The sequence below is a fragment of the Chenopodium quinoa genome, unplaced genomic scaffold, assembly GCF_001683475.1.
Source record: "Chenopodium quinoa cultivar QQ74 unplaced genomic scaffold, ASM168347v1, whole genome shotgun sequence".
Taxonomy (NCBI): Eukaryota; Viridiplantae; Streptophyta; class Magnoliopsida; order Caryophyllales; family Amaranthaceae; genus Chenopodium; species Chenopodium quinoa.
Window position 1 is genome coordinate 746,347 of NW_018743397.1, and position 23,905 is coordinate 770,251.

The 23,905-nt window shown below is 40.1% G+C and overlaps 4 protein-coding genes across 4 annotated transcripts; all 4 read right to left on the bottom strand.

Annotated features, from left to right (window-relative positions):
* Positions 1–5,069: 5,069 nt before the first annotated feature.
* LOC110738905 lies at positions 5,070–8,541 on the bottom strand. Its single transcript, XM_021919364.1, has 5 exons — positions 8,380–8,541; positions 7,800–8,231; positions 7,274–7,435; positions 5,972–6,432; positions 5,070–5,796 (listed from the first exon to the last, which is right to left on the bottom strand). The coding sequence occupies exons 1-5, from the start codon at positions 8,432–8,434 to the stop codon at positions 5,638–5,640; spliced, it is 1,269 nt and encodes a 422-aa protein (XP_021775056.1). The 5' UTR covers positions 8,435–8,541; the 3' UTR covers positions 5,070–5,637.
* Positions 8,542–10,046: 1,505 nt separating this feature from the next.
* LOC110738828 lies at positions 10,047–10,944 on the bottom strand. The gene has a single exon (XM_021919262.1). The coding sequence runs from the start codon at positions 10,787–10,789 to the stop codon at positions 10,310–10,312; it is 480 nt and encodes a 159-aa protein (XP_021774954.1). The 5' UTR covers positions 10,790–10,944; the 3' UTR covers positions 10,047–10,309.
* Positions 10,945–11,150: 206 nt separating this feature from the next.
* LOC110738921 lies at positions 11,151–12,520 on the bottom strand. Its single transcript, XM_021919381.1, has 4 exons — positions 12,460–12,520; positions 11,945–12,331; positions 11,283–11,722; positions 11,151–11,180 (listed from the first exon to the last, which is right to left on the bottom strand). The coding sequence occupies exons 1-4, from the start codon at positions 12,518–12,520 to the stop codon at positions 11,151–11,153; spliced, it is 918 nt and encodes a 305-aa protein (XP_021775073.1).
* Positions 12,521–13,917: 1,397 nt separating this feature from the next.
* LOC110738922 lies at positions 13,918–14,382 on the bottom strand. Its single transcript, XM_021919382.1, has one exon. The coding sequence runs from the start codon at positions 14,380–14,382 to the stop codon at positions 13,918–13,920; it is 465 nt and encodes a 154-aa protein (XP_021775074.1).
* Positions 14,383–23,905: the final 9,523 nt, after the last annotated feature.

Here is a 23,905-nt window from a genome sequence, read left to right on the forward strand (position 1 = left end):
AGCCCCATAGCCAAAAAACCCGGCTTAAATCCTGCGCCAGAAGATCGGTAAACCGATCTGCAAGCCCCAAATCACCCAAACACACCACACAAACAGAAAAAATAACAAAACTAATAAACACACAAAGGCACCTAAAAGAAAAAACAGGAAATAACTTAAAAAAATAAGACAACGAACGAAACCCTAACAACCCACCCCGTCGCCAAACCGAGCCCCACCACCAACGCTCCGAGGTTCACCAACCAAACCCACAAACCGCCGGATATAAAAGCACGGACCGCTGAGACCCGCCCGAGAAGCCCAAACCCCACACACCCCTGAGCCGCGGCACCGACGGCCCTACACGAGGGACTCAGAACGGCCCTACACGAGGGACTCAGAGGGAGATAACTCCCCCTCCCCGTTCTCGAACTCAACGTCGCTACAGCAGCCAAAGAGGTGGAGCATAGGCGCGACGGGGAAGCGGAGAAGAAGTACGGCGGCAAGCCGGCCTCATGGCCGGTGATGAACAGAGGCGGCGGACGAAGAGGAGCGGCGCAAGTTGTAAGGCTGAAAAGACAAAAAACCAAAACAGGAAAGGAAAAAAACAACTTAAGGGAATAGATCGGAGGCTCGCCGACGCTTTGGCGTGGGCGGTGAGCCACACGGCCGCCGGCGAGCCTCATGGCCGGAGTAAAAATGGGAAAAACGGAGGGTTTTTTTTTGGAGAGAGAGGGCTGGAGAGAGTATTGATATAAGTTTATCTATACAAAACGCAAAACTTAAGTTCAATATGTTCAGTACGTCTTCAAAAAAATAAAATAGAAAAAAAAAAGTTCACTAAATTCAAATTTGTCGTTTTATTATAATTTTTATTGTTGTTAATTGTCTTTAATTTTGTAATAAAAAATCTTAAAATCATATATGTAAAATAAATGCATTAATATAAATCTAATAAGAATTCATTTTAATAACTTTTTTCCCAATGAATTAGGGTATTAAGCAATTAGATGACTATTTTTTTTTTTAAAAAAAAACTTGATTAGATTAGAAAAAATATGTTTAATTGTTTATAGTAGATCAAATCAAATAGATAAATTTAAGTTATATACTCGTATATTTTTTTTTTCTTCACAAAATATAATTTAAATTTATCTTTTTGATTTGATTTTGATCTACTCATAAGTTCTTTAAAATAAAAAGATAAATTCAATTATAAGATAATATCATCAATTTTTTAAATAAAATATGTATAATTAAAAGATATCATTTAAATTTTGAAATAATTTAAATTTCATTGGTCAGTTTATCTGGCTAGTGAAAATTTTTAAATCTAAATCAAATTTCTTCTTTAGTTAAAACTTAACATATTCCAGCCGTAGGAATCCTATATAAAATAAGCTACATCTCCCTTAGCTTAGGGTTTGTAAATATATACGAGTAATGCAACTACAACTTTACTTCATCAATGTCGAATGACTAACAACATCCGATCCTAAACAACTTCCTTCAATGTCTAAATTTCGACACGAAAACAAGGTTGTTTCTCGAATAGACGAACTAGATGATGACATATTGTCTTTGATTTTTTCAAGAATAGCTTCATGGAAACTTTTGGTTCAATGTCGAAGTGTTTCAAAGAGATGGAACAACATTATCTCTCAACCAATCTTCCTTGACCTTATTTCTTCCAAGTTCCTCCCTTTCACCGTTTACATAAATAGCATTTGGGAAACCTCCGTAATATCCGAGCACCCGTTTTTCCAATCCCAAAATCCTCCATTGAACCTCAAATTTTCCCCTTTTCGCAAGGTCAACTCCTACCTTGTTGGTTCCTACTCTGATCTCTTGATTTATTGTAACCATTGTCCAGATTCTTGTCAAGAGAAGGCACTTTATTGCTTCTACAATTTAATTACTAGAGAAAATATCGAAATCGAAATACCTATTGACTACATTGTTATGGATGGATGGAATTGGATAGCAATTGGATGTGCTGGACATTTAGAGGGCATTAGTAGTGTTAAGGGTGAAGGAGGTTTTAAATTTGTGCGCATTGTATCGAAATCTAGTTATAATATTTTGCAAGTATTTTCTTTTGAAAGCGGTAATTGGAGTACACATCGCAAAACCTTGAATTCTGATCTTCAACTTAATTATTTTCGCAACTCCAATTCTGTAACTTTGAACAACAAGCTGCATTGGCTTTTAGACCACAGTATTCTAGTGATTGATCCATATAGTGATGACATTTCGCGGTATATCCTAATTAAACTGCCGAGCTGCCTACCTACTAAATGCACTCTAGGAGTATGCAAGGAGAGACTCCGGTTAATGGAATTTGCGTATGATTCTGATTTATCATCTTCCTTCGCCACATTGAATGTGTGGGAACTCGATGATTACAGCAAGAGCACTTGGACCGTTGTGTGCACGAAAGTGATCACTACGACTAAGAGTCACCCTGATTTATGGCCATTGAAGAAGAGTTTGGGAAAAATTTTCAAGGTTATGTTTCATCGCTATGATTGTGATGTTGTATACTTGGCAACCGCAAACAAAGTTGTTCAATATAATCTCAAAAGTGGTACTTTCAAAGTGGTGGTGGATGAATGGGGATCAATGTACCCACTGGTGAATCCTTTGGTGGTAGCTTAACAATGCTTTCGCCTAATCAACATGGTTAAAGCTTAGCTACTTTGTTTACTACCACCGTTAATGGTTATCTGCAAGGGCATTATTTGTGAGATATAAAAAATTTAAAAGTTGCAGATAATATAAAATTTTATATATTTTATGTTTTAACAGAATTAATTGCAATTAAAGGTGATATGAATCTATTATGTAAATTTTTTCTTAGAATATGATAATTATATATTTATATATCTCCAATTCACATATCATCTAATTTCATAGAAAAATATGTCTAGGACAATCCCAACAAGATGATGACGACGACGACAATAATAATAATCGTATCCACAATCTCGATGATAATGTGCTACTAGAAATCCTGAAAAGGATCCCATGGATATGGGCAGTCCAATGCAAATGTGTTTGCAAAAATGGTACAATTTAATTTCAGATTCTCATTATAGTATAGGCTCCTCTTTTACTTTCATCTTTCAACTAGATTATTATGATAAGTATCAAGTCAATCGAGATGGGTTCGTGTTTATGCTTTCACCAAACACCCCGGTTTCAAAACCCTTGGTTTATCGCTATCTTTTCTTCCTTCTTACAACCATACTAACCCTTTTCTCCCCGTGCACATAGTCATGTCTTACAAAAATCTCTTAGTGTGTTGCGAACCTCCTATTTCGAATCCTATTGGAATTATAAGTGAAATCGTCTACTACATTGTGGATCCTATCATGAGGCGGTACATACAAGTACCTCCGCTCTTAACTATACAAAAGCCGGTTGCTTATGGGCTTGTTGTCGCGAATAGTAATAGTATTGCTTCGTTTTTGAGTTATAAAATGGTGCAGTGCGTGTGTGGTCGTGTTGGAGTAGTAGTAGTTGGATGCATGAAACTGAATATTTTTGTGTCGAGGTTTTTTCTTCTGAGACAGGGAAGTGGAAGAGGACTTGGTTTTTATCCCCGAAAAAGAAGCTGATGGAGGGTGTTTTAGTACGAGTGCAATCGCCCTAAATCATAAGCTACATTGAGTGGTAGAAAGGAATGTTCTAGTGTACGATTTGTGTAACGAAACATGTACCTTCATTGAAGTGCCGCCTTCACAAAGTTGGGAGCCAGACCCAGGCAATCAGGCTGATTAGCAAAATTTTGTCAATCAGTCGTCCTCAGTGTACCAAATATTGCTTTTATATTCATTTGCACTTCTCTTGCTATCTGACGGAATATTACCGATAATGTGGGCCAACCAAAGTCGCAAGAAACGTCGTTAAATCCAAAGCAAATTGTTAATTTAATATTTCAATCCAAAATACGTGTTCCTTGGGTTTAGCCTCTGATGACATTTTCATCCCAAATTGCCATCTTCATTCAGATTTACTGGCAGATCCTCGTGAGTTTGAAAGATGACATAGGAGAAGGTTCATCGTGTCCACGCAATTATACTTGCGTATTCGTAATCCCAGGTATTAGGATTTTGGTATTTGTTGTTAAATTAGGTTTGTTTGTACAGATTAGTGTTGTTTTTGGGATGTTGGGGTTATCTGATTTGCTTAAAGTAAGATTATGTGTTTGTAATTTATAGTCGGTATTCATAATCTTGTGCTACGATCTTTGGGCACCAATTATGGCATTTTGTAGAATTATATGGCAATTTGTGATTGCAATAAAATTGTGATTGTAATTTTTAGTCATTATTCAGGTTACCAAATTTAATTTTTTGAGTTCAATTATGGTGTGTGGTTAAAGGTGTTGGTTCAGCATCATTTACGTTAGTTCATTACGAAGTTCTACACAGTGGGACTATTATACCGAAATCGGAGAAGGTTACAATTCGAAGACGAGTCGTGGAATACAAATAAATTCAAGACCAAAAGGTTGCAGAAGATGATGGGAGCTCGAGGATAATGGATTAGGCCATATAAATTGGAGATTCGAACATAATATGATGTGGTTTGGTTTTGAAGTTGAAAAGTTTAAGAATAATGAAGTGTTGGCTTTCCATCCATTTGACCCTAATACTTTGTTCATGACCTATGGTGATGGATTGGTTAGGTATAACCTTAGGAGAGGAACTCTAAAGGAAGTCCTGAGTTGGCGCGGTTGTGATGCATCACATTTGTGGACAGAGAACAGGGTATTTCCGATCATTCATCCACCCGATTCTATAGTTCTACCTTCTACTCCATGATGGATTCAACTTAATAATGAACTCGAGTTACGTTCTTTGATGACTAATAATTTTATTCTAGGAGGCATACCATTCTGTTTGAGGTTAAGCATATATCTATCAATCTATGTGACCTGTTAATTCTTGATTGTTGTTTATTTAACTTGTACTTGTATTGTTCTTTTTTATTTTTTGGTGAAGAAATAATATAGTTATTGAAACATTCTCAAAATTGAAATAATGGTCATGTAGCAAAGTATTAAAAGTTTAGGAGTCAGGACATACAGAATAAAAGATTAAATAATGATACTCTGAATACATTATTACAAATAGAAATAGAATACATGCTCCCAAAACTATGTTGTTTCATCATATTTAAAAGTTGTAGTTTGATGGGTTTGCTGTTATTAAGCTGATCAAATCTATTGAAAGAGTTGATGGTGTTGAGGCTTGAAAATGAAGTTGCATTCAATAATTGAACGATAAGCCTCGAGTAATCCAGGGAGATCCTTTCCTGCAAAGCCGATGATTGGAAGACAAGCGAGGCCAGAAGTGCCAAGATAGAGCCAGCCAAATTCAAAAATAAACGGAAGTGTTGCTGCGAGTGCTATCACCGAAGTAGCTATTGAGATGGTGAGCAATGTGAGGCCAACCAATAGCTTACGAGGCAATGAGTGGAGAAAATCTTCTTCAGCGAAATTTGAAGTTAAGATTGATGAAAACACGAATATTGAAGTAATAGACGATAACAAGGACATAGAATCAAATATTGCAAATACCCAATACCATGCCCCGTGACTGAAAGGTTTTACAAACGATCTGAGTGCTGCAATCAGCACTACAAAAGTGACTAGGACGACAGGATTAATACATGATTCTGCAGTACCTGCAATACAATATTCTCCCTGTTTCTTAAGAGTTTGGTGCTTTTTGGTAAACAAAGTACGCGTGTTTCCTCATCAAAATTCCGAGATAGTGCAAGGTGGGGCTGTACAAGATCTTCAATTGCCTGGCATCGATTGAAAGTTATATCCATGAACAATAAGCTTATGTAGTACTTCATTGTTTGATTAGTTTTGACATTTACTATGTTCTTATCCACCTGATCATGTATTTAGATATTTGTAGATTTTAAGGATGTACACTAATTTTGATTCAGAGAGTAAAGAAGATAAGTAATTTACCTTAAACCATAGCATCTCTAGATGCATCACGATAAAGGCTGAATTTGATGGTCTAAACCCGTAACAAATATCAGGAGACAATAGGCCAACTAAATGAAGGATGTTATTTCCATTAATGTCATTTACACAATTTGCAAGCAAATCCTTGACGACATCTTTCTCGATAACGAGCCTGAAAATCTTCTCCCGGCGATACTGAACTGCAACATGAAGTATACTTTGATGTTCGTCGTTCAGTTTCCATATCAGCTCGGGATAAGAACTAAGTATCGTTGTCACAAACTCAGTATTGCCTACTTCTACTGCAATAAACAATAGCTTCCAAGGATGTGGACTCATCAGTTTTGGTTGGCTATTGCAATCTCGTCGATGCCTCAAAACTTCATCCCATAAACGTACTACCAGTAGAAGAGCTTTAAACAATTGTAGATCATTTTCCTTACGGCTTCCAATTCTCTTAACTGTTGAAATATTAAATTTAGATGTATAAACTATATAATTTCTTAGTCTACTAATTAATACATGGTAAATAATTAAATAAAGCTTAGCATGCTTATAGTATACTTTGTATGCTCATTATTGATAAACATATGCACTTCAATTATTTAATTTTGGTAGTGTGTTTGAGAGTGTTTGAGGGAGAAATGAGAGGTAGATGTTCGAAAGGAGGGGGAGGTGGATGGTTACAGCAAGCCGAGGGTAAGGGGGAAAGGGGAGTTGACCTATGATGGAGGTGAGTCGCCGGGGAGAGGGGTCGTAGGTGGCGTCGGGAGGAGAGTTGCTGCAAGGGGAGGGGGAAAACGAGGAAGGTGGTGGTTTTTGTTCTATTTTTATTTTTATGAATTAATTTAATTATAAAATAGTTAAATTAGTGTTAAAATGATAATTAGAATAAATTAGAAGTTAATTAAGTGGATTGGAGGCACTGGTTGTTTTCAACAAAAAAGTTATATTCGCCTATTCGGTTTTTTTTTTGCCAAAATGTTAAAAATAGAGTTTTCTTTAGCCAAAAAGCTTTTTAAAGATTTTTTTTCACAACATGGTACATCTAAAAGGTTTTTTTTTGACAAATTTTCCTTAATTTTATTCATATTTTGATAAGAAATAAAGGAAAACATTAGCCAGGTAACCCTTCTTATGAGGGGAATACCTACTGTATCAGAAGACGGGATTGAATATACAGTTCAATTACTTGGTATAAACACCGATGGAGATAAAGCAAGTATTCTAATTTTTTAAGCAAAGTAAATAAATTATATTTGTACTACAAGCAAATTAAAGTTTAAGGAAAAAAATACTAACAAAAGTTGCAGCAGTCGCTCCAGATGCTAAGTCGACGTCCTCGATGACTTCCATTTGACTTTAGCGACGGTCTTTTCGCCATAGCATGCAACACTAGCGGTGTCTCGTCGTTATCATACAGCGCCAGTTCAGGACGGTTGTTTAGGATCTCAAAGGCTATATCTGCATTTATTCGTACATAGTAGTATATTGTCCATTATATCGAAAGGATCTACAAACTCTCTATTAAAAGAAAAAAAAAATCTGCAAACATACAACAAATTATCAACCACAAACTAAAATAAAATTCAGACAAGTTCCACAAATTAATTACATGTAAGATATACTGATTGTACTCTATATTGACTATATATTACCTCCAATCCATTTCTTTAGAACATATAGAATTTTTATCAATTTTCACAATGTTACTTTGGTAATCTTGCTCAATGTTTTATTTTTGCAAGTTTTAAAGAGTAAAGCATTAACATCATTACGAGTGAAGAAAGTATATATATACGGAGTACATAGTAACAATGTTACATACCATAAAATTCTTCGTTGATAATACTAATGAAGAGATCAACGAGGTCCTTGTTTGAGAGATACTCTAGAGTGAGTGGTAAGAGGTACCTAACCATCTCCCTATGGCCTAACAAAGCGGCCATATGGAATGCCGTCAAACCTTTATGACTTCGAATCAGTGGCAGCTCAGGCTGGACACGGATCATCTCCCTCGCAGCAGTAACAGTTCCAGATGCCAAGGCTAGACAAAAAGTACTTGAGTTCTTGATCGAGGCCAAGTCATTTGAAGCTTCAATTGCAATTTTCATGAAATCTACCACAATATTAGACCTTCTTGCCACTGCGGCGAAACAGTTTTGATGCTTTGAATGAAGCTTTCTTGCAGTTTTCCAGTCTCCATTTAGTGCAGCGCCATAGAGGAATAATCCATTTAAGTACTCATCCCATATTTCCTCTTCATTTTGATTCGGTTTTTCAGTATATACATATTAGAGAGGCATATCAAATTCACGAAATACTAATACGTGATTATATAGAGAAAATTTGTCTATCCATAACAAAATAATTGAAAGAGAGACGGTACAGAAAATGAGAAAACATACCAGAAAGTAAATCCTGTATTTGAGTTTCGAAACTACAATATTGTCCAACTTCCATTGTTTGATGCTAGCAATGTTGATTAATTATCATGAACTCGCGAGGCTGGTTTAGTTGACCGATAGTAGATGCTTAAATAGAGAGCTTGAAACGTGAAAATGAAACTTAATCAACCATGACATCTATGATCGTAAGGTATCCTAGCGTATGTTAAAAAAATTCAAATTAGCAATTATTTAAAGTCAATTGGACATTATATTGACTCATCAGATCATTTCTTTTTTCTTGCTACTTGGCCAAATTGGATCCTTGATTGTGACACCGGCCGGCCACACCATAACACCCATGACTTCAAATAAAAAATTTATACGCATCCACGTAAGGTTGAGTTTGGTTATCTTTATTTCATTTCTATTTCTAAATTTCAATTCTTGAATTCCAAATTCTGAAATTAAAATTTTATTTTATGTGTTTGGGAAACTTTAGAAATTGGAATTCAGAAATTTTACGTAAGATGTTGACTTTATAATTTATAAAAATTATGGAAAAGAAATTGAAAAAATGCATTTAAATGAAGCTCTGTTACTAACAGAGGAGAGAGAAAGCAACTAAAAAAGAGAAGATTGCAAAAATGGAGACAAGCAAATTGCATAAATGTTGACCACTTGTTCATTTTGGAAAAGACGAGGATACATGCCCATCGATATTCAGGGTTTCACTGAGCATTTGAAATTCTATCAAATTGAGCCATGTTTAATGGTCCTGGAATTGAAGCAAATATAAATCCAAATTCTTGCAGTTTACCAAACAACAACATTGACTCAAATCCAGAATTTGAAATGAAATCAATATATCCAAACATACCATAAAATGTATTTGTAATTTTCTACTCATAATATTTTGCTCATTTTTATATTTTAAAATGAGCAAAAAAACATAAAAAAAAATATAAACTGAAAAAAAAAATAAAAAAATCAAAGCACATCGATTATTATTTTATAATAATACTTCATTATAAATAGTTTTCAAATGGCTGCAATAAAATTGTAGCCATTATACTAGATTAAAACTTAGCTGTTTATTAGATTTTGACTAATTCAAACCTTTAATTTTGATTACTTTGTGGTTTACAAAAGCAATTTGACAAAAAAAAAAAAAATGAAAAACCTATTATACACGTTCGTTCAGTTTCTATCCTTAAATTACTCGGTACTTTGCTTTGCTCCATCATTTTATTCATTTGCGATTACTGTTTTATGAAAATACATCACAAATCCTCACACATTAGGCCTGTAAAAATTATCTGAGAATTCGAAAATCCGATCCGTAACCGATCCGAATTTGAGTGATTTATTTTAAAGGTAGGATGATGAGTGTTTAATAATCCAATTACCCTTTGTTAATTCTTAATTACCTAATCAACCTGTATGCTTATATGCCTCATTGCATATTTGATGGAGATGTGAAGTAGATGTCTCTTAGTTTAGAGGCAGAGAAACCATAAATGGGCGACAAAACAATGTTTTAGTAAGAAATACATTTTTTTAGTTATATTTTTATGTCAAAAAATACACGAACCTACTATATTAATCCGTAAAATTCAAAGGGTCAAGATTAAAAATAATTACAATGGGTACAATTTTATTGTAGCCATTGAAAAGTCTCATTAAGATAATCAAACAAAATCTTATACTACATATGTTAAATCATTTTACATACAAAGTATAATACTAAAAAAATGGTAAAAAAATCAAAGCGTATCCTTATTATCGAACAGAGGTATATGTATACTTGTGGCATGGGCCAAAGTACAAGATACAATAGACTCTATTACATGTAGCTCATACAATAGTTAGCCCGTCATTTACGGCCAGAAAATGAATCTGATCACCTATAAACAGTCTCGAAACCCTCGAGGTTCATTCGCTTCTTAATTCATGAATCTCGAAAGAGCTCTTGTTGAGGTCGGAAAATATAATTAGATCCAAATGTTGAACAATAAACCTCAACCAACAATGGAAGATGTTGCAAAATATAGGAGCTACCAATGATCCATGCTAGGATAGCGATAGTTATCCATAACATTCGATGTGGGTAGATGATGACAATAGCCACGGTAAAGGCTAACAACATTGTCATTATAGAGAAGAAAAGTAACGCCAACCCAACTATTAATTTGAGAGGTAACGATACTAGAAAATCCTCCTCGGCGTACCTTGATGTCAAGATGGAAAGGAATGTCAAGATCGAGCCGGTTGAAGACAATAAAGAAAATGCATCCGATGCTACAAACAACCAAAATAACTTTTTGTTTTGGTTATTATTACTTGGTGAAGGTGGTTGAAAGATTGCTTGGAAGACGACTGCTGTGACTAGTGTTGCTACAACCATACATGATGTTGCTGTGTCTCGCATCCATTTCTCCCCTTCTTTCCTTAGCAATCTATGCTCTCTAGTGAACAATGTTCGAGGTGTTTCTTTGCATTCAGATCTTCCTTTGTTTGAGCTTGGTGGATTGTTTTTTGCATCAGCATATTCTGGTTGTACAATATTTTTAACGGCCTGTGTGCACCAAGTTTAAGCTGTTAATTAAGCTTGATTACGGATGAAATAGCTTTTAAATACTCCATCCGTCCCTAAATCAAATTTTCTTAGACCAATCTTCTCTTAATTACTTTTATTTTTATGACGTGCTAATACTATCTTTTGGGTTAATTAAGTCAATCTACACACTTTCTTAAGTAAGTATTCAGGGGTTTAATTATATGGGATAACATCAATAAAGAAAAAATATGTCAAATATGAACTATATAATCATTAAAACATTAAAAGACAAGACAACTGTAAAATTTTCAATATTTCTGACCAAATAACTAAAACGATAAGAGAATTGGAGAAAATAAATTACCTGAAACCATAAGAGTTCGCGTTGCATTTGAAGGGCAGCCCCAGAAACAACATTGAGTCTATCAGTGCAAGGCAAATTGGCTGCTAGATGAAGAATATTATTCCCATTATTAGGATTCTTGTAAGCTGCAAGTGAATGGTTAATACTACCTATTTGACGAATATGACTGAAGATTTTTTCTTGGCGGCATTGAATAGCAGCATGAAATATGGTTCGATTTTCTTCATCTAATTCCCATATCAGGTCCGGGTAATGGCGAATTAATGTGGTCACAAACTCGTAGTTTCCTAACTCTATAGCCACGAAGAGCAGTGGTGGCTGAGGGTGAGATAGAATCTCGGATATTTTCTCATGAGGTTGTTGTATTACTATTTTCCAAAGGCGTTCAACCAGTTCAAGTTTAGCTTGATCTTCTTGTTGCTCCCTCCATAAGTTGGTAACTGAAACAAATAATTTAAGCATACTAATGATATTAGCTATATTATTGCAGTGTACAATTTAAATGTTCTTATGGATAGATTATCTAAAACCTTGCAATGATTGATTTGATAGGTTGGTCACTTTTTGCATAAAGGAATGGGCCTGACTGGCATAAATTGGGTTTGGACTAAAATTGGGCCATAGAGGCCTAATACTAAAATAGAGTTATAACGCCCCATGACCTAGTAGAGCGGCTATTAGAACAGGTTTCATGCCTTGGTTTCCAGGAATGTTTGGCAGCTCTGGATTTCGTCGTTCCATTTCCTCCACAATCTCAACCACCCCAGAAGCAGCAGCCAAACAGAAAGCAGTATTACCAAATTTATTTTGCAACTCCAACTGTGTAGCTGTAATTTGGGATACTCGTAGTAATTCCATGACAAAATGACAACGTCCGCCTTCTGCTGCTATGTGCAAAGCAGTATCTCCATTTCTCGAGATCAACTCCATAAAACAATTTTCATGTTTATCATGGATTTCCTTTGCAACCTCCCAATCACCACATAGAGCCGCTCTATATAAGCGTACTCGATAGCCCTTGCTGTACTGCTGCAGCTCTCTTTCATTGGCTGCATCAACAACTCACTCTTGTAAAAATTAACTCAATATCAATGAAAGTCAAAACACATGAATTCTTTTTTTTTTTTTTTTTTTTTTAAATTAAAAAAATTCCCAACGTATGTGTATATAAACTTACCAGACTGTTGATCAGGATTATCAATGAACCCAAGTTCGACGTCATCTTGTTTTGGCGCCATTTATTAGTCAATTATAACTAACTAGTATCACTTAGCTTGCTATAAGCACTGCATTCGGCAATTGCGTTGTGACAATTAACAACCAAGACTCGAAGATTGTATATTTGTATGTGTATATAGTAGATTAATTAGCTTCAACTTACTAATTATATACTTATATAATATTAGTAGTACAATTAAGCTTACCTAAATGAACATTTGGCATATAGTGATGTATATATATATAACAATTAAGGAATTTACTTTAATTTGGACACATTGTACGGTTTGTCAACGAACTTTAAATTCCATATAATTATACATTAAACTTGTCGGATTAGATGAAAAGTAGGGAATAATACGTAGTTGATGATTTTAATACTGGTTATTAAAATTTTAATGTACTATTTCTGAGTTTACTTGTGTTGTTATTGGATAATTGGTGTTATAGTTGTTGGCTGAGGTCTTTTCTGGGTGACGATTTGGGTTTGTCTTGTCAAGCAAGTCTTCGCTTGAATGTGTGACAAGACCTTGGCTATTATTTTCTTGTCTATTAGCGAATAAAGTTATTTTTTCAAAATAAAGTTTTATTAATTTTTATTGAACTAAGGCTTTAAAAATTGCAAGTAATTGTTAACATTCTCCAATCACTAGGAAAATATACTAGTATATTAATTTCACTTACCAGTTTTTCATTGGTTAACATGATCTAATTATACAATTTCTTAAGCCACTTCTTTCTAATTTTATCCAAATTGATAATATAAAGTAATAAGTATGAATTTCACAGCTTAATTTCATTACAATAAAAAACATGACTTAGGACATGTTCATATTTACTAAACTGAACTGAACTTGAAGCTAAATTGAATATTTTATGAGAGAAGGAAATTATGAGCTAAACTGAACTGAATTAATTAGAGCTGAACTAAATTAAGCTGAACAGACCCTCCCACACATTCATCCATACATCACACTTCGAAACCGGATATAAAATGCCCTTAAAGTTGCGCTAACTTTGACCTCGTCCGAATTCCGTGTACAAAATGTTTCGAAATCCCAAGTATTAGGCCCAGGCGCTCAGCCCAATTTATTTGGGTTATTACTAGATTTTTGGTTCAAGCCCAAAATAATTATATTTAGCAAAAACCTAGCCCAAAGCGTCTATTTATCCATGTTTAGGCGCACAGTGAAGTTTAGCTGTTTAGTTACAATCTTACAATTATACTTCTGCGGAGTACATACTACATAGTACATACACAAGTTTCTTGTACCTAATTACCTAGTGATACAAGATAAGAGGCTAGAATAGTTGGCGGGTTGAATCTCACCAAGCACATTTTAGGATGTACTAGACTTGTGGTTGTCTCGATCAAATTAATCATATAGTCCTATATGGATTAAGCAAGAGTCGTCCATTAATCTCGAAGTAGTTCATACTGAGGACGAAATAGATACTTTGCTCCAAAGGTTGAACGATACACCACAACCAACAGCGGAAAATGCAACCAGACATAGACACCACCAACAATCCAAGCAAAAGCAGCAACAATTATCCAACCCGGTTTGTTAGGCGATAGCATGATGATCGCCATAGTAAAAGCTAACAACATTGTTAGTATTGAGAAGAGAAGCGTTGCAAGATCAACAATCAATTTAAGTGGGAGTGACACTAGAAAGTCCTCTTCCGCATACGTTGAACATAAAATTGCTAGAAATGTTAAGATTGAGGCAGTCGAGGATAACAAGGCCAATGAAAACGAGGTGACGAAAGCACATTTGAGGTTGTCGTTGTCTATTTTCGGTGTTTGAAGGGCGGCCTGAAAGACCATGGCAGCTACAAGAGCAGCGACCAGCATACATGAGTTCGCGGTGCCCCTCATCCATCATTCCTCCCCTTCTTTCCTTAGGTTTGCGTGTTCTCTTGTATACATTTCTCGTGGCACTTCCTCAATTACGTCTGTTACAATTCCGTTTGATTTCTTAATGATCCTGTTTTTAGTATGTGCAAATTGACATGGTACTATACTTTCGACAGCCTGCCATAATTATAGATATGCATATTAGAAAATTTATTTATTGAATCAAAATAATGGATCAATTTGACATCTAAGCAAATTTGAAATTAGAATAATTGACACACTTTGTTTTTTGAGCACATAAAATAAAGGTATTCCATATTTTTTTTAAACTCTGGGGTAGTAAAACATGAAAATAAATAAATAAATAAATAAATAAACTACTCCCTCTATTTCAGAATAATTGATACACTTTTGTGCACAGAGTTTAAGAAAATATTAGGTGGAGACTGTTTCGGGGTTTTCTGATGTCCTGCGGGAGAGTTACAATTCCGAGACTGGAACCGGACGCCTGTACCTGCAAAATAACGGAGACTCCTGAGAGCTCCGCCTCCAACGGTCAAGTTAGCACCTGATTAAGGAGTAATCAATACAGAAATTAAAGTAATGAGATCTCTCTGGGTGAGAGTGCTTAGTATTGGTAATCTGCGTCGTTAGCGAGATTAGCCGGTTGTTGATGTTCCGTAATAACTCTGTTCTTCTCTGCTTGATTACTTTTTTCCCTCCTTAATTAATGAGGATTAATTGAGTATTTATAGCCTTGAGAAGCGTGCCACTCTCTAGGTTTAAGGTAAACCTAGGGCTGATCGGGCCTCTAGACTGAATTGGGCCTTGATGGCCGGTTTTCCCATTTGGCATGAGTGGACACGTGGCGTGTCTAAATTGGTCCGTAGAGGACGTATCTGTGATTGACACGTGGCAGGCTCCTGTTGGCCTTCGTGAAGGACACGTGGCGGAACCTGGTTGGTCCACTTGTCAGACGGTGATTGGTGGATAAAAATCCCCTAATCATTTGCCCCTCACAGGTGGCACGTGACTGGTCACGTGTCGCCTGTGACAGGTGTCGCACGGTGACAGGCGACGGCCTGTTACAGGTGTCATCTTGCAAACGGCCGAGAGATTTTCCCGCCCACATTTTGAATTTGGAAGCGACCTTTCGCCTTCTCACCTTGCCTATATAAGGAAGTGCTGACTTCGGTCATTTTCACATTTGAGAACTTTGCGAGAACATTCGGACCCCTGAACTTGCTCTGACATTTCGGACCTTTTCTGCCTACCGCCTGTTCTGACAAGCCGACTGACCCGAACTTCCAGGACTTCATCAACCGTCACTCGTTCAGGTAACTCAGTTCTCTTACTCTTAATTTTCTTTTTATTTTTTGAAATGGCACCACGGAAGCACACGACACGACCTAAGTTAGTGATCAGCCGGTCACCGGGGACGGCTGAATCTAGGACTAGGAGTGCCGCCTGCCCTTTTCTGGACCCATCTTTGCTCTTTATACAAAGTCCGACTGTATCTGTGTCTATGCAGAACGTGATGGCCAGAACGAAACAGACTGCTATGATATCAAACTCAGACGGCTCCTCCCAAAGGGTGCTCCTTAGTGAAACATCTGACCAGGCGCCAGATGTAGAATTGAAACGAGGCGACTGTCAAGCCGACAGTTCTGAGAGAGGGGCCAAGGTGGTCCCTTCCCATCTTACCGTTGACATGTCTAATTTCCCTCCTGCTCCTTCTAAGGGAGAGGAGGCGGGCCCCTCTAGGAGAGGGGAGGAGTCGTCCTCTTCGGACTCGTCAGAGGACGAGTCCGAGTCCAGCTCTTCTGGCCACAGTTCTCCTGGCTCAGAAGAAAAACATAGCCGCCTACAAGAGGCGAGACGTTCTCATGCAGTTGAGAAGGGGGACAATTGGGCGGAGCCGTCCGCCTCTTACAGAGAGGAAAACGCCCCCTACTACTGCAGGGTACCCCGGGGCCGGATCGCAACCATGCAAGACAACGTGGCGAGCTTTATTGCTAACCACAAAATGGGCCCGGAATTTTTACTGTTCGTGCCGGATCCAGAAGACACTGTCGTCTGGCCGGCTGGTACCAGCTATGGTGACGGCTGCTTTGGCTGCTATGTGGCGGCCATCAAAGCTGGACTGCGCTTCCCATTACATCCGGCTGTTCAGCGGATTTTAGATGGGTATGATCTGGGGTTATGGCAGTTAGCCCCCAACTCTTGGGTAAACGTACTCGGCTATGTGGCCGGGTGCGAAATGAACGGGGTGGAGCCAAGCTTTGAGGCTTTCGCCCACATGAACTATCTCAGCCGGACCCCTAAGTCGGGAGGTACCGGCTGGTATCAATTAACAAGCCATAGGGGTTACCTCATGACGAGAGGTAAGGCGAACAAATGGAAGGATTGGCGGAACACCTTCCTTATTATCGAGGGTTCAGACACGGAGCTGAACAAACGTTTTAACAAGTGGAATAGGGATCCGCCTCTTCTCGCAGGCGGCCGCAGCATGCCGCCTGTTCCCCCAAAGGCTAAAAAAGAGATCCTAGACAAAGGACTCTTCAAAGTAGAGACTAGGGTGAACTCTACTTCAGGGGTACGAGAGCAAGTACCCCTAAACTGCGTCCCGAGCTTCAAGTGGCTCTATGACGAGTACTTTTTGGCCGCCTGTGGCCTCAGCAGTCGGTGCTCTAGAGGTAGCCGGCCTGACAAATACTCTGTTTTTTCACGCCTTGTTTACTTGGGATTTTTACTAACTTTGCTGTTTATTTCTTGCAGCTGACGCCATGAGTAAAATAACAGCATCCAAGACTGCAGCGGCCATATTGCGGGCCTCGCTCATGAAACAGTCGTATGCCGACTCCCCTAACAAGGAGGCACCCTTGGTTAGCTTCGAAAACTCTTCCTCTTTTAGTTGTCTTATGCATATACTAACTCTTTTTTGTTTTCAGTCTGGTACTCCAAGGGCTTCTTCCTCGCAACAGCCGGACCCCAAGGCCCGGAGGACGACTGTTGCAAGCTCTCCTGGGTCTTCCAGGAAAACAGTGGCGGCTGAGAAGCAGCCGGCCACTACTTCAAAAACCCAGGCGGGGCCGCCTAGATGTATGGACACTCACTAGTAAAAACTCACCCTTGCTTCCTTCTTGATTAGGTCTAACTTGTTTTATCCTTTCGCTTAAGGCAGCCGGCCCCCAGGGACTTGACTTGGTTGAGGTAGCCAAGTCTATGGTTAAAGTAGTTCCTCCATCTGACAGGGAGGCGGTCAGGGGTGCCGGCACCCTTGACCTTGATGGGATTTCAGGGGTCCTAGCTGAGGTATACTTAGCATATTTTTGAGCTTTTGAGTTCCAGGACGCCTGTTAACTTTTTTGATTGGAAACTGACGCCTGTTTTTCTTTGTACTAAGGCCCTGCTCCGAGTCAACAGCCTTCGCAAGCCGATTGATCGGAAAAACAAAGAGGTAAAGGCCGCAAAAGCTATGGCCGCCTCCAGTTGTGATAAGGCAATGTTTCAAATTGCCCAAAATGAAGTACTGACCATTGATCTTCTTTATTATCAGGCGCAGGCTACCGCCGCTGTTCGGGCCCAGTTAGAGGCGGCCCAAAAGAAGGTTGACGAGCTGGAGGCGACCGTTACCAACCTTAAGGCCGAGCTGAAACCTCTTCGCCAAAAAATGCACTCTTACGAAGCCATGGAGAAATCTTTGGCCAACGTAAAAGAACGCCTGGTGAACCAAGAGAAGAGTCTTACCCAAGAGCTCTCGGATAAGGCCGAGCAAGAGAAACAAGAGCTCGTCCGGGAGATGGTGGAAGACTCCGCTCAAATCCAGCGCATGACCTGGGAACGACTGTTCCCCAGTGCCGACTTTGCCTCATGGGAAAGAACGTACCGCCAGTGTTCGGAAATATATAATCAACAGATCCTGGCGGCTGCTGAAGAAGAGGCGTTGGACGGTGCGTTGGAGGAGGAAGAGCCGGTTGTGGCGCTTGTGCCACTTGGGGGTAAGGCATCAAAAGAGGGTGCAGCTAAGGCCGAGTCCAGCAAGAAGAGTGCTGACCAGGCGGCAGCTGCTGATACTGAACTGCCCCCTTCTTAAGCTTTAAGTATTTTTTCTTTTCACGGCCTGCGTGCCGTTTGCTTTGTAATTACCCGGCCAGGGGGCCGGGGTTTTGAATATTCTGCTGGTCTTTAATGGCCGGCTCATTTTTAATCAAATTTTTGTTTTGGTTCAAATTTGTCTATGTATTTTTAATTTGTTCACTAGACCGACTGTTGTGTATGGCCGAACGTTAAGACAGGTACAAATAGTAAGTATGCCGCCTATGCCCCTGGACGACTGGTTGTCTGTTTCCAGGATAGATGATCAGTCGGCCATGTATTCAATCGGTATTCGAACTCTTTATTCAATTTGTCTGACCAAGTAAATAGAATTACCTAGTCGCCAAGGAATTAAGTAGGAAAACAAGCGGCGGGTACTGGTTGTTTCCCTTTATTGCCAATGTTGGCTTTTAACTCGTAATTTGTTAACCTAGCAAGAGTATTGGTTGAGAGCCTTTGTTTATTAAAAACAAGTGGACGACTCATACCTTTTAGGCTCCCTACTAAGTTTGAGTGACTATTAAGTTAACATAGGAGTTACTTAGTATTCGTCACAATCTTGATTGAGTAGTAGAGGTACCAGGCGGCGTAGGCCGGCTAGACCCCTTGATTCGCCAATGTTTGTTGGCTATTAACTCAATAGGTTATCCAGTAGGAATAGGGGTTCGAGTGCCCTTGTTTGTTTAAAACAGGCGGACGACTCAAACTTTTTAGATTCCATACCAAATTTGAAGGAGTGACTATGAGTTAACTTTGGAGTTACTCAGTCGCCGTCACTTTTGTTTGAGAAGTAGAGGTACCAGGCGGCGTAGGCCGGCTAGACCCCTTGATTCGCCAATGTTTGTTGGCTATTAACTTAATAGGTACCCCCGCATTTATCCCAAGTAATACAGGCGGTCATCTGACTCAGATGTCAACTGCTACCACTGGTTTGGTTAGTGATAGAGTTATCCTTGTCTCAAAAACGGCTACGTGGTTGCCCTTGGGGACAGTCGTATAGGGGCCGTGTAATTATTTTATAGAACAATGTTCCACCCAAAAGGGAGCTGCTCTCTGCGACGAATTTCATCCGGAGGGATGCCGTCGGACGCCTGCTATGATATTGGGACAGGTCGTATTAGTTTTGTAGATTTGATCAGTTGGCTTGGCGCCTGGTCTGATCATTCGGCCTGTGGCCTTGGTAAGTTCTTGGTGAACGTAGGTGCTAAGTAAAAGAGGAGTAGCCGCCTGTTAGGCACAGGGTCGGCCAGGCCCTAATCTTTTTAGCTAAGTATTGTGAGTAAATACTCAATGGAGAGTAGCCGACTGTAAAGGAACAGACGGCATGCCCCTCAGAAGATAGAGTGAACAACTCAATGGAGAGTAACCGACTGTAAAGGTACAGACGCATGCCCCTCAGAAGATAGAGTGAAAAACTCAATGGAGGTTAGCCGACTGTAATGGTACAGACGACATGCTCCTCGTAATACAAAAAGTGAATAGTAAGTGCAAACTTTATTAAGTAGCTCTTTACATTACATATTTCAGAAGAAATACTTTTTAAGGTTATCTACATTCCAAGTTCGAGGCAACGGTTGTCCGTCTGGTGTTTCCAGACGGTAGGTACCGCCCCTGACTTCCTCATAGATTCGGTAGGGTCCTTCCCAGTTGGGAGTTAGTTTGCCAGACTCATTAGCCCTACCGACTGCTTCCATCTTTCTAAGTACAAAATCCCCTACTTTGAGTGGACGCCTGTGTACTTTTTTGTTGTATGATCTAGTCATTCTCAGGCGATAGATCTCATGGCGCAAGACAGCATTGCCCCTCTTTTCAGGAAGTGAGTCTAATGCCAGGCGCATGGCTTCCCAGTTTGCCTCTTCGTCATATAGCATTACTCGAAGAGTCGGCTCGTAGTGTTCTATTGGAAGAACAGCTTCTGCACCATAAGTTAGGAGGAATGGAGTTTCTCCAGTCGCCCCTTTTTCAGTCGTCCTAATGGCCTAGAGAACATGTGGTAGTTCATCCGCCCATAGGCCGCCTGCTCGTTCAATTTTTTTCTTGAGACCGTCTGAGATGATTTTATTAAAGGCTTCTACCTGGCCGTTTGCTTGTGGACGGCCGACAGATGCAAAGTAATGTGCAATTCCTTGGTCTCCCAACCAGCTTTTGAGAACAGGCGTCTCAAATTGGGGACCATTGTCAAAAAACCATAGACATGGGAACCTCGAACCGAGTGATGACGTTTTTCCAAATGAATGAAATTACATCTTTCGTCTTGATTCCCTTTACAGCCTCCGCCTCTACCCATTTAGTGAAGTAGTCAACGGCAACAAGTATATACCTTCTGCCGCCTGTAGCAGGCGTATATGGACCCAGAATGTCCATGCCCACTTAGCAAACGGTAGTGGGCTGTGAATGGTAGTGAGGTCAGTAGCCGGACGGTGAATTAGTTTGCCAAACCTTTGGCACTTGTCACATTTTTTCACCATCTCCATTGCATCTGCTTCCAAAGTAGGCCAAAAGTAGCCCTGCCGCCTTGCCCTTTGAGCAAGCATCCTACCACCTATATGGGAAGCACAGTAAACCAGAGTGAAGATCATCTAGTATCTCTCGTCCCTTTTCAGGAGTAACACACTTTAAGAAGGGTTGAAGGTACCCCCTCTTGTGAAGTTCTCCCTGTATCATTTCAAAACAGGAGGCTCGTTTTTTCAGTGCTGCCGCCTGTTGAGGATCATCCGGCAGTGTACCGTTTGTCAGATATGCCCTGATTGAATCCATCCAGGTTGAGCTTCTGTCTAGGATTCCAATAGGGTTTTCCTCGATGCTTCTCTTCTCCATTACTTCCCAAAAAACAGTTCGAGGAGTATCGGAGGAGGCGGATGATGCTAATTTCGAAAGTGCATCTGCCTGGTTGTTTTCTGATCTCGGCACTTGGATCAGATGGAAATCCTCAAGGGAGCCGACTGCTTGTCGGACCGCCTGTAAATACTTGATCATGGCCGGATGTGTTGCTTCGTATTCGCCATTGTACTGACTCACTATCAATTGTGAATCAGAACAGGCGTCTATTTTTCTTGCCCCTGCCGCCTTGCACATGCGGATCCAGCTAGTAAAGCTTCATATTCTGCCTCATTGTTTGAAGCCTGAAAACTGAAGCGTAGAGCATACTCGAACTTGTCGCCCTCTGGAGATTGACATACGACGCCTGCTCCACAACCATTTGAAGTAGAGCTTCCGTCCACATATACCTTCCAGACTTGGTCTGGAACTTGAGAGTCAGGAGGACGAGTCATCTCTACAATAAAGTCAGCAAAGGCTTGCCCTTCACTGCTTTACTAGGCTCGAAAGTAACTTCGAGACTCTGTATTTCTATGGCCCATTTGATCATTCGTCCTGACGACTCCATGATGGTAAGGGGCCGCTTGATTAGGTTGGTCGGTATACACGACGACTGCATGTGCCAGAAAGTAGGGCTTCAATTTTTTAACAGCCATGAAGAGTGCAAGACCAAATTTCTCCACTAGGGGATACCTCAACTCGGCATTTTTCAGTACGTGACTGACAAAGTAGACCGGGAGTTGACAGCCGTCCCTTTCAGCAAGGAGCACAGCGCTTAACGCATGATCAGAGACGGCCAGGTACATGTAGAGATTTTCTTTGGGCAAAGGGCTGACCAGCCTCGGCAAGGAATGCAAGTGAACGTTTAATTTCTGGAAGGCGGCCTCAGCATCCGGCCCCCATTCAAACCTTGCCTTTTTCTTAATTGCCTGGAAAAAGTATAGGCATTTGTCGCCTGATCGGCTTAGGAATCTCCCCAAGGCCGCCAGACAACCTGTTAACTTCTGAACCTCTCGGACGGTACGAGGCGACTGCATATCAATGACCGCCTGTACCTTCTCAGGGTTCGCCTCTATTCCTCTCTGGTTGATAAGGAATCCGAGAAATTTCCCAGACTCAACTCCAAATACACATTTCTTGGGATTGAGCATGACATGGTGCCGCCTGAGTGTGGCGAAAGTTTCTCGGAGGTCTGTCAGATGATCTTTCTGAAGTTTAGTCTTGACAATCATATCATCAATATATGCCTCGACGTTTCTCCCAATCTGATCAAAGAACACTGTGTTTATCATTCGTTGGAAGGTAGCCGGGGCATTCTTAAGACCAAACGGCATGACCGTGTAACAGTATAATCCCTGATCTGTGACGAAGGCCGTCTTCTCCTGATCCTTCTTCCATAAAGGAATTTGATGAAAACCAGAATAGGCGTCCATAATAACTCATCAAGGCATGGCCGGCTGTTGAGTCGACCAGGTTATCAATTTTAGGCAGAGGGTAACTGTCTTTGGGGCACGCCTTGTTCAAGTCTGTGTAGTCTACACACATTCGCCAGGTGCCATTCGGCTTTTTAACAAGCACCACATTTGCAACCCAATCTGGGAAGTAACATTGCCGAATGAACCCTGCATCAAGTAATTTTTTGACTTCGGCGGCTGCCGCCTGACTTCTTTCTTCACCATGGTTCCGCTTCTTTTGCCGTACCGGCTTCTTTTTCGGATCCACAGCGAGTTTATGTACTGCCAGATCAGGACTAATGCCTGGCATTTCATGGACTTCAAATGCAAAGATGTCCTTGTATTCTTTCAACAGGTTGTGAAAGTCATCACCAAGGTTTCTCAGAGCAGTCGTCCCAACTTTGACTGTTCGGTCAGGACGAGAGTCGTCTAATATCAGGTCCGCATGCTCACCAGCCGGCTGAGGGCAGAACTCATCCAGCCGGTCCTCTGCCAATGATTGCTATTTTCTTGCTTTTCTTGCGGACTCTGTCTGGGGCGCCTTTCTCTTTTTGTCGCCTGTTTCTTGAACAGGCGCACTCTCCTTGACGTTGTCAAGGTCTGTTTTTTCTCCACTTGACCCAGTGGCCATAACAGTGGGCTTGACATCCGAGAGATAGCACTCTCGGGCCATCCTCTGATCTCCCCTTAGGGAGCCGACTGTTCCATTATCCCTTTCAAACTTAAGCAGCATAAGTGACGGGATTATAACAGCCTTGGAATTATTCAGGGTTGGTCGACCCAGAATCATGTTGTAGGCCGAGAGTTCCTCTACTACTAGGAATCGGACTACCATGTGTCGTCCTTCCCCTTTTTCGCCCAGGCGAATGGGTAGATCTACTCGTCCCAGTGGGTGGACGACTCCTCCTCCAAAACCTATTAAAGGGTGGGAGGCCGGATGTATGCAGTCCGTCTGATATTTCAGTTTTGACAGACATTTGCTGCTGATGAGATCTGAGGAGCTCCCGGTATCTATAAGGATTCGGCCAACTCTCTGGTTGGCCACTTTACATTCAATAACGAGAGGGTCGTCATGCGGCCCCCTTATTCCTCCTAGATCCTCTTCAGTGATGACAATCTCAGGAAATGTATATTTGGACGGCTGTTCTTGGTGAACGGAATTTACATCTAACCGC

What these genes read in the sequence shown, in the direction of transcription:
- LOC110738828 (XM_021919262.1), bottom strand. Translation starts at nt 10,789, where the DNA reads ATGCGAGACACAGCAACATCATGTATGGTTGTAGCAACACTAGTCACA.
- LOC110738921 (XM_021919381.1), bottom strand. Translation starts at nt 12,520, where the DNA reads ATGGCGCCAAAACAAGATGACGTCGAACTTGGGTTCATTGATAATCCT. An exon ending in TCTAATAGCCGCTCTACTAG is followed by an intron (nt 11,723 to 11,944) that starts GTCATGGGGCGT and finishes TATTTGTTTCAG; the next exon opens with TTACCAACTTATGGAGGGAG. An exon ending in GCGAACTCTTATGGTTTCAG is followed by an intron (nt 11,181 to 11,282) that starts GTAATTTATTTT and finishes ATGATTATATAG; the next exon opens with TTCATATTTGACATATTTTT.
- LOC110738905 (XM_021919364.1), bottom strand. Translation starts at nt 8,434, where the DNA reads ATGGAAGTTGGACAATATTGTAGTTTCGAAACTCAAATACAGGATTTA. An exon ending in AATACAGGATTTACTTTCTG is followed by an intron (nt 8,232 to 8,379) that starts GTATGTTTTCTC and finishes ATCAAAATGAAG; the next exon opens with AGGAAATATGGGATGAGTAC. An exon ending in GAGCGACTGCTGCAACTTTT is followed by an intron (nt 6,433 to 7,273) that starts GTTAGTATTTTT and finishes ATATTTCAACAG; the next exon opens with TTAAGAGAATTGGAAGCCGT.
- LOC110738922 (XM_021919382.1), bottom strand. Translation starts at nt 14,382, where the DNA reads ATGAGGGGCACCGCGAACTCATGTATGCTGGTCGCTGCTCTTGTAGCT.